The sequence below is a fragment of the Cibotium barometz genome, chromosome 65 (assembly GCF_041138505.1).
Source record: "Cibotium barometz isolate CiBa-2024 chromosome 65, ASM4113850v1, whole genome shotgun sequence".
NCBI lineage: Eukaryota > Viridiplantae > Streptophyta > Polypodiopsida > Cyatheales > Cibotiaceae > Cibotium > Cibotium barometz.
The window spans coordinates 5,262,030-5,272,534 of NC_141110.1; the positions used below are offsets into that span (position 1 = coordinate 5,262,030).

The following is a 10,505-nucleotide window of genomic DNA, read 5'->3' on the forward strand; positions in this document are numbered from 1 at the left end:
AATTACAAGCGATCATGAAAATGCTGGTGGATCGATGGTACATATTGTTGGTACACTATCATTCCCTTAAAGTGATTTCCACATAGATTGTCCATCCAAGTTTCACGTTTGTGAGAGAGATTTGGAGTGATGCTTAGTCTCTCCTTTTCTTTTAGTAAAACAAAGCTTGTGGGTGGTCAGAAGGGTTTGACTTTGTTTAAGGGTGCATATTGTTTCTTTTTCTTGTACTATCTCTTCATATATTCATCCTTTATGCTTTTTAGGAATTTTCAAATTTGGTGATGAGAACTAGACTTCAAAGAAAGTTTGTGCATGTGATACCTTGAAAATTTTGGTTTCCATTTGGTATACAATTTGCAAGATTTAAGCCTTACTGATTTTGAGCCTCATAAGGATGACTTTGCCCAAATTCCTTATTTCAAAGCTATGATGAATATGATTGATCCTCACAAGGATGACTTTGTCAAATTTCCTTAGTAACCTTAACAAACATGATATTTTAGATCAAGAAGTTTTCAATTACCTCACTGATCTAGCTTGATAACATTGAATAAATATAATATAATTCATCAAGATATAACCAATTGATTGTGGCCACGCTACCAAATCCACTATGCATAACACTTTGGTGACTAGCAAAGGCATGGATGTCATTCACATTCTACAGACAAGGAAGGACAAATTTAGATAAGCAAACACGGACTGTGAGCTTTCATGCTTCATTTTAAAATCTTATGTCTTGTGCATCATCAAACACCCAACTACTTACATCTTGTGCATCATGTACAGTTTTTAATCCTTTATGTCAAATATACAAGTACACCATTTCCTAATCAATAGAAGGAGGATCGCTAACAGATCAAGGGTGATGATTATCAGCATTGTCATAGTTCAATGTATTACAACCAAACAGTTTCTCTGTTTTGTTGGCATACATTCAGGTTTGTACAATTTCTTGGACAAAATGCGTTCAGCTTGAGGCAAGACAATTCATGTCATTGCTTAGCAAGGTTTGTTGATAGGTGGGCCACCGCACAGATCCGAATTTCCAGGATAAAAACTGCAGCCAAAGTCATAGTTGTAAGTAGGATATAAATAATATGTGTGTGTGTGTGAGAGAGAGAGAGAGAGAGAGAGAGAGAGAGAGAGGCTCAGAGATTTGTAACCTGTCGAGGTTATAACGGCTGAAGGTTGTGGGCAAAAAACCGCTGAAGTCATTGCCGGAGACGTTGCTGGTCAGGCATAACGAGCACATATGTAACACATGGCTTAATCAAAGAAACATGCACACCTTGGAGAAAGTAGGATAACAAGGAGCTTACAAATTGACAAGGTCGATTATGCCTATGGTTGCAGCAATGGTTCCGTTAAGGCGGTTGTTGTGGAGGCGCCTGTGCAATGCGAAACCCCCATACAGAGTCACATCGACGAGTGAAAACATACAGAGGCTCATTAGTGGGAGCATAGAAATGTAACCAGGAGGAGGTCTTACAGGAACTTGAGGTTGTGGGGTTGTTCAAAGTGGTCGAACTCCTGTGGAATGGGTCCCGTGAACTGGTTGTCGTAGAGATCTAAGGATCTCAGCGAGTGCAAGTTGCCAAGCTCAGAAGGGAGAGGCCCGCTCAGCTTGTTTTTGTACAGGTGACTGCAGTGCAGTCCTCGATGTCAAGGAATTGGAGCAGAATGAGCATCATCCAGTAAATGAAGAATTAAAACCTACATACAGATCTTGCAATGCGTCCAGGGTCCCCAACTCCGGTGCCAACGTGCCCGAGATCCCCTCGTCGCCCAGATCTCTGCAAGTTAACAGAACAAATTATCTCAAATCAGACGACTCTCTACCTCCGAATTGCAACCACAGGGCGCGGGTGTCAAACGCACAGCCTAATCACGCGATTGTTGTCGTCGCAGGTCACGTGGAACCACGTGCACGGATCCACTAGGGTCGGGTCCCAGCTCGCCAGAACGTTGTCGGGATCATCTGTGATGCGAGCCTTGAACGCCGTCAGCGCGTCCACTGCACCATGCAAAATAACTACATTACATAACGGCAACGGCAATAGCTTATTATATGACAGCTTGCAGGTTTAGATGACTAGCCCTACTATCACTGGAACTCGCCGAAGGGAGAACACTCGCAGACGAGAGCAGCAACTATAAAAGAACGGCGCAGGCGCATTTGGAAGTGGACGATTCTGCATTCGTAGCCATCTTCAGTTCTGTAGTGAAGACGAAGAGAGTTATCCCCTTAGATTCGCATCAAGATGTTTTATATGTGCCGCGGCGCGGAGTCGGCGGACGACTCCAAGTCGGATTATTACAGTTTTTGATGGGTCTTTGAGTTTTTTGTTTTTTGTTTTTATGCTTATGCAACAAATAGATGAATTTATAGATAGCTTAGTAAGTATATTGTATTGTGAAATTAATGAACCCAACGATAAGGAAATTAGGGCTTCCTATGGGCAAGACCAATGCCTTTCAAAAAATCTTCAAAATTAGGGTTTTGTTTTATAGTTTCATTGAATCTAATGCATATTCTCATTCCTCTTAATCTTATTAATCTTGCCATACCATGATGTATTGGGAATCTCATGCATAAAGCTATGATCATTAAATCCAAAAAACTCTACTGATTTTGGGGCATGTTTATGCATAAGTGCATGGAAATCTCATCTCAAATGTGCATCAAGCGTCATTGAAAAACCCATTGAAGAGACCATGCAACAAAGCAATGGAGTTGAAGCCATTAAATAAGTATGTGGAAACCTATTTAACCTCACAAAAAATAAGATCAAATTCTTGTAATGGATCTTTTTATTGGGCATGTAATTATAAATGCCACATATAAGCAAGCTTTACAATCCTTCATTTGAAGCTTACACATCTCATATACATTGTTGTTACACACACTCGGGGGGTTAACCTAAAAATATGTAAGTATATCATGTGAGCTCAAATGAAAAAGTTTTGTAAGTCAAATTTTTTAAGGAAACTTTACAGAAATACATTTACAAAAGGGGTTTTGTAATCAATTTTGAGAACAAAACCCGTAAGTCTATAAAGAAAAAGAGTCATTTTCTTTATGAAAAAATTATAGGTAAGGGGTTTTTTTTAATATCCCTTGAAGGCATATGATACATAGGGTTTCTTAGTACTGCACCTCCCAAGAACATTTATTTGCAGAATCTAGATGAGTGTGAGAGTACCCTTGGCATTCAAGGAGAGGCCAAGGGAGAGTGCACCCCGAACTCTCTGTGCCATGAATGCCGTTGGAAAAGCAGTACGGAAAGGGATTCAGGTACAAGGTGGTAAACACATGGCCTCACCCCTTGCCTTGGATTGAAACTTTGTAAGGGAGTGAGAAATGCTTGGCTAGGAGATCGGCAAGCATCAACGTGCTACATCAAGTTAATCATCACCAAGTCGAAAGATTTCCATTGGCAAATTGTTACAATGGTTGAATACATTCACTATGGGAATTGGATAGTCTATGATGCTATGATTTTGGCTATGTGTATTGATGCCATGACTCATTGAGATTTAGCATCAAATAGAAATGAGGTTATGCCAAAATTTTGACAATTTAGCAATTTCTATAGCAACACCCAATTCAGTCTGCAACCATTGGGGCTGATTTTATGTGGTTTATATAGCTGGAAAGAACTATCCCATTAGGGCCAAAAATGCCTAAAAAAGGGCCCTTTACTAATCTTATGATTAAGAAAAGAGCCAAAGAGAGTGTTCCACGTGCACAAGAATATGGTATTCTTGTCTCCTCTACTTTGGAGATAGTAGAGTTCATTTCGAGCTTTTTTCCTCTAATTTAGCCAAATCTCTACATTCAGACCGATTCTAGTGGTCCCTAGGATCTGTTATACTGACAAAACTTGTCAAAATATTTGAAAAAAGATGGCATGTAGTTAATGCCAAAATTTTTAAAGTTTGGACAAACTACCTCCAATATTCCTTTTGGCACCCATACCATTTTCATTCTTCTTCTCAATGTCTAGAAGCTCTCATCTTCTAGCTCTCTCTCATCTCTATTTTAACCTCACTGAGTTTCATTGCATCTTCTAGATCTCTCTCATCTCTAGAAGCTCTCATCTTCTAGCTCTCTCTCATCTCTATTTTAACCTCACTGAGCTTCATTGCATCTTCTAGATCTCTCTCATCTCTTTTTGGACCTCATTGAAATCCATTGTTTCATTCTCTTGATTATATTCTATATGGAATCCACAAGACGTCCTTCTCGTTCAATAAACTCTTATGTCGTACACAACAAAAGGGATGATGGAACTTGGGAACCCAAGAGTTTCACTGCTGTAAATGACTGGGTTACTATGTTTTCCTCATTCAAGGGATCTCACAAGGTGAAAAAAATGAAAAGAGAGGATACAAAATACCATTGGAAGTGAGCATTGCTACTTTCAAGGTTACATCTAAAGGCTGGTTTGCTCAGGTCCAACATGTTTACATGGAAAAGGATATATACGTACCTCCAACTCAACATATTCCTATGCAAGCACATTGTAAGTTGTAGTTCAATTTTGCAAATATATTTTTCCTTTTAATACAAGTTTTAACGTTGGATTTTTCAGATATCTTTCCCTCAACAAGTTTTGATTGGTAGCTTGTGGAGAGCTTCAGTGGTACTTTCCAAGACATTCACAAAGAATTTGCAGAGCTCATGTATGGTGACCAGAATGTGTTTTTTTTTGAAAATCTCCAATACTTTGGGATTGAATAATATTAGGGATACCTATGTGGGAGAACAACCATTTGAGGGTTTGATGATTTTTAGTTGGTATCTGAGCTACACCAACCCACCTAAGCTCTATCTTCGACTAGATTTTATGTTCTGGTTCCTCTCCTGTACCATTGATGTACTCAATTACCTTGTTTATAATAGATATTCTCACTCTTTCCATCTTTTATCCTTTTTGGATCTGTGCCTCATCCAGCTTCAATACGAACTTTAGCACACCACCACATTCTTCTGTAGTAATTTTATACATATGCACCATTGCAATTTGTACTTTTCTAAGATCCACCCATATATTGTTGAATGCATTATAGACAAATGTACTCTTTTTCTTCTTCTTCTCATAAGGCATTATCCCTTCAATATGAATGTACTCTCCAAAAATACTCAAATTTTTTTAATTCATAGCAGTCCTAGCAGTAGAAACTGAAAGGGATCTTTGCAAACCAAAAGCTCTTATTCTCTTGCATCTAAGTTTTTGGAACCATAATCCAAAAAGAGCTTGGTAACCTTTGCGACTAATACCCATAGTGTCACAAGTCTCTACTATTTCATCTGGTTTCACAATGGTTCTTAAGTCTCTTACCAACTCTTTGTTGACAGTAAGATCTCTCAAATTTGTATTCTCTGGAGATTCAAGAATTCTGACTAGGTCTGCCTTGTTCATGGTTTCCATAAGAAGTTTGATTCTCTCCTCATTTTGATGGATATTAATACCTGAAATGTGAGAGACACATTTATTTGCAAGGTTGAGTCTCCTCTTTAGCCCCACAATTTTAGACAACTCACTTATATTCTTTAAAGTTCTCTTTCTCTCTCTAAATCCTCCTAGGGCTTCTTTCAAGTTTACTAGTTTCTCTTTCAAGGAGTGGTTTACAGCTTCTAGCTCTCTAATCTTATCATAAAGCTCTAAAATAGTTTTCTAAGATGTTAATAAAGTTTCTTTCAGTTGATGTATTTGGACTGAGCACATAGAAGATGCAGAATATAACTTCATACAGTAACCAAGCAGACCATCAAAACCATCTCCAACAAATCTAATCAAGTCATGAACATTTACAAATGGAGGAAGTCTACCAGTTGAAGGATCATTTGGAGAAATACTTCCATCCACCCACCAATCAATGTGTTTTTTTCCCTCTAGTCATAGTCCGTTTGCCTCATCTTTGTCTAACAATGCTCGGTGATGAATACTTCTCCAAGATGAGTAGACCTGATCTATGTTAATAGCAAGTTTTTATCTGTGTTCTCTTGCATTGAGTAAAGAGTTAGCGATAGACATTAGAGTATAATCCACTATGCAAGGGTATAACAGAAAAGAATAGAAGATAAGAGAAGAGAGAGAGAGAGCAAGAAAAAGAGAGCACTCAAATGATGATGAGAGGAAAAATGGATGTGTTTTGGTGGGAATATTTATACATTAGACGTTTCAAAAGTTCAAATAATACTGAGAATAACGACTAAAAAGTACCTTTAACATGATTTAAGAAATGTCAGCATTTATTGTGGCCCATCTCTTAAATGCTCCAAAAGTACCTCTAAACGGCCACATTTGGAGGTCTCATTCTACTAAAACCTCAGCTAATTAGTTTTTTATCAAAACCTTAAAGGGCCCTTTTTTTTATTTTTAGCCCTAATGCAAGAGGTACGTTTGGAGCCCTCAAGTTCCCGATTCTGACATCGATTGAACTCCTAATGGGTAACTTAACCCAATAAAAAACAAGTTAATTTGACATTTGAGTATATGTATGGTTAGTACATATCATAAGCTTCCTAACAAACCAAAGATCACTTGATTCGAAAGTTGTTTGCTTGGTCAACCAACATAGTTGACGTTGAGCAAAAAGTCAAAACACAGAATACCTATCCTTTGATTGAATCAAAGTGGTTCAGAGGGTGGATAGTACTAACCAATAGCTAACAAGCCAATTTGATCAAGATTTGGACCAATATTCATGGTTTTAGGGCCAGTTATTCAGTTTCAACAGTGTGGTAGAAACACTAAAATAGAGAATATTAGGGCATCTCAAAATTTAACTATTTTCAGATATTTGAATACTACACATTGCAAGCTTTCCATAAATCCAAAGATCATGAATTAATATAGCCAATTTCTTATTGCATATAGCAGAGCACTAAACCCTAATTCAATAAAAGGGGTTTGGGGCTGATTCAAAAGAAATAATTGGGATTGAATCCGCACTTCATAAGCTTAACGACAAGATTTCAACCATCCCTATCAGATTTTGGAGTAATTAGTTGCATACTAGGGGCATAGTTGGATAGTTTTCGATCCGATAAGCCATGGGGGATTATGAAAGTGAAGATAATGATTGCTATTATGCGGAGAAAGATGACTATAGAACTGACCAAGGGAGATACACCGATGATGAGGAATATTATATTGAGTATTATACTTTCAATGATGAGGGCTATAGTCCTGAAGACTCTATGAGCATAGAGGGTGATGATGATGTGGTGGTGGTCTATGCCAATGATGATCACAATAACCATACCTATGCCTATGACGTTCATGGTAGTCTTGTTCTTGTTATAAGGGCATGGTAGTCTTGTTCTTGTTATAAGGGCATGTATGGTGATGGGGATTAGGTTAACAAAAGTGGAAGAATCAACAATATACTTCACTCTTGCCTAGCAAATGAGGCACATAGTCAAACACGATTTTCTTGACAGGGAGTGATTTGTAGGGAGGCAATGCACAATTATTGCTAAAATCTCTACAAGTGAAGCCAAGATAAAGAGGGGTAATATATGTGAATTTTTGGTGCCAACACTTGTATTCTCTCTTGCTACTAAACCCCTTCATATTCTTTTCCTGATTCGACAAATCCTATTCGGAATGATTCAATATTGACTAGCTCCTAATATGATAGTATCTGACTCAAATAGCTTTAGTTCCCATAGTGCTCATGTTATCCACAAAACTTCAGATCAAATAGCATGTGATTTGTTTAGTATTACTCAACATAGCTTCTAATCTAATAGCTTTTGTTTTGAACAAAGTTTTATCTCCATGACTCCACACAGCTCCTCTATTAACATTCCTTGATTGAGACAGCTTTGTTCCTAAGTCTTCCTACTTCAATTAGTGTTGATTAAGACATCACTATCTAGATGCCTCCTTCAGTTATCATTCATTCTAATAATACTTATTGAAACAGCTCTTGTTCTGGATAGTTCTAAACTGACTGTGTGATATGGATAGATTTAGATGTGATGTTATCTCGATGGAATGAATGTGGTGTGATATGGATAGATGTGAATGTGATGTAATGTGGATGGAATGGATGTGATGTGATGTGGATGGATGTGAACAGGATCTGATAAGATGAGGATAGATGTGACGAGATGTGAATGAATGTGGGATGTGAATGGGTGTGATGGATGTGAATGGATGTGATGAGATGTGAGTGGATGTGGTGAGATTTGAGTGGACGTGCTGAGATGTGAATGGATGTGATGGGATGTGGATCTGGTTAGATATGAATGGATGAGATATGATGTGGATAGATGAGATGTGATGTGATCTTGACTTGGGTAGATGTGAATGGATGTGAAGTGATGTAAGTAGATGTGAATGTAATGTGATGATATGTGGATGTGATGTGGATCTGAATGAATGTAGATGGATGTGATGTGATATGAATGGATGAGATGTGATGTGGATCTGAACGAATGTAGATGGATGTGATGTGATATGAATGGATGAGATGTGATGTGGATATGTTGTGACATGATGTGATAAGGATAGATGTGATAAGATGTAATATGATGTGATTAGATGAGAATGGATGAAGACGATGGGAATACATATGCCTGGATGTGGAATAAGCAATGTGAATTAAGCTAGAAGAATGTGGAATAACGAGAAATGATGTGGAAAGATGAGAGTTTGTTTTAGAAACTATAATTATGAAACTTGTTTCTAAATGATTGTTTTATGTCGAGAATGTTGGGGAAGCATTTTGACCTTCTTGTGAATGAGGTCATGGAGACCTAAGTGATAAAGTTGCAACAGTTGACGGAGAGTCTATGGAGGATGTCTTGCGTAGTAGGGTCGCGGCCGAGGTCTTGACGAGCCTCAGTTTGATTTACATGGTGAGCTTCTGATACGGTAGATGAGGCACCAAGGAAGCGGCCTATGAGTGAAGCGCTAGGTGACCTGCGAAGGAGCCTAGAGGGTGTGTGACCATACGGTGCTCGGGCTCTTGGTTGCTGAAGATACCCACGCGTGGTTCAGGAAAGAAAATGGAATGAGTGAGAGTTGTTTTCTGAACTCGAGCATGGATCTGGTTGATTGGCCTTGCTGGTCCTCAAAACGGATGAGTCCATGAATCTTTTATATGGATCTTTTATATGGATCTGTTGGTTGATCTTGTTGATCTTCAATGGAGATTGCATTTGGATTTTCTTATGGGATTATATTTTTGGGTACTATGAGCTAGGAACTATTGAAAAGGCCCCTGAGTGAATAGGTGGTGAGCGTTCTGGTTGCCAATGATGCCATAGGTATACCGATGAAGGAATGATTGGAAATTAGAATTCAAGCTAGATATTTTGGAGGATTATGATCAGTGATACTATGGTTTCATTAATAAAAGATTATTCTAAAGACAACTGAATCTGTGAAATAGGTAATTTCATATTGGGTGTATAAGTGGTGTGACTATCTTGAAGTTTGCTTGAAGCGCCAGCTAGGGGGCCTGGGAACTCTTTTCCCTGGTACCCGGGGGAAAACATAACCAAATTTCTAAATGGATCCTTTCACTACAGCGGTTGGGCTATTGGCTAACCCATGGGATTGGATGGAATTAGGTCAGACTGGTGGATCCCTAAAATGAGACTCAATGCTGTTAAGTTACGATAGTTGAAGTAAATCTCGGATAACCCTTGTTCAATGGAAAAGAATCAACGGATGTGCCTCTTGATGAGGAAAAAAGTATTGGATTCTATGATCCAAGTGCAAGTCTCTTCCTTGATCTGACCATGAGACTTACGGGTTTGGTCAGATCAGTTTGGCTAGTTAAGGCTCTTGACTACGTTAGAATAAATTTTTTTGGAGAAATTGCCTGTGCTTTTTGGGCGGGGGAAGTTTTTCCAGGTTCGGTTTTGGAAGAACCGAGGGATTAGTCTCTTGTCTGGATATTCGTGGGCGAGGCCCCGAGTGAGAGGTTTTGCCCTGCGCGCAAGAAGTGCTACTTCCGCTGCTAGCTTCCCAGTTTTGTTGCGTGGAGGGGGCAGGGATCTTTCATTCTTAATGCATTATGCACCCCACTCAATACATTAAGCATATGCGTAACATTAATGCTACACAATGCACTAAGAATTAATGCATTATACATAATGCATAATGCAGTAAGCATTAATGCATTAAGCATATGCTTAATGCAATAAGAATATGCATAATGCATTATACATAAGCCTAAAGCATAATACATACGCTTAATACATAAGCTTAATGAATAATACATTAAGCATAAGCTTAATGCATGAATGCATAAGCAGGGATTTCATTGACGTAAACGAGAACATGTGAACATGTTAATAACATATGTTAATAACTCAAAAAATCTTGTGATCACATGTTATATTCACTAAGCTTTCACAAGGGCCTAAAAAAATTATCTTTGTCGGGCATAAAAAATCTTCTTAGGTGGCCACTGACCTGCTATTACGTGAAGATGGTAACATAAGAACATGTAAATAGCTTATTCCCATGTGT

The 10,505-nt window shown here is 38.4% G+C and overlaps 1 protein-coding gene across 1 annotated transcript; it reads right to left on the bottom strand.

Annotated features, from left to right (window-relative positions):
- Positions 1 to 1,002: 1,002 nt before the first annotated feature.
- On the bottom strand, positions 1,003 to 5,429 carry LOC147602866 (uncharacterized). The gene is made up of 7 exons (XM_086797221.1): positions 5,288 to 5,429; positions 1,882 to 2,017; positions 1,725 to 1,796; positions 1,493 to 1,645; positions 1,323 to 1,391; positions 1,167 to 1,232; positions 1,003 to 1,060 (listed from the first exon to the last, which is right to left on the bottom strand). Exons 1-7 carry the CDS (start codon positions 5,427 to 5,429, stop codon positions 1,003 to 1,005), a joined length of 696 nt encoding a protein of 231 aa, XP_086653347.1.
- Between the last annotated feature and the right edge of the window lie 5,076 nt (positions 5,430 to 10,505).

Coding starts and splice junctions, on each gene's coding strand:
- LOC147602866 (XM_086797221.1), bottom strand. CDS start 5,429: ATGAACAAGGCAGACCTAGTCAGAATTCTTGAATCTCCAGAGAATACA. Junction 1,797..1,881: donor AACAATCGCGTGATTAGGCT/GTGCGTTTGACA, acceptor GTTAACTTGCAG/AGATCTGGGCGACGAGGGGA. Junction 1,061..1,166: donor AGCCGTTATAACCTCGACAG/GTTACAAATCTC, acceptor CTTTGGCTGCAG/TTTTTATCCTGGAAATTCGG.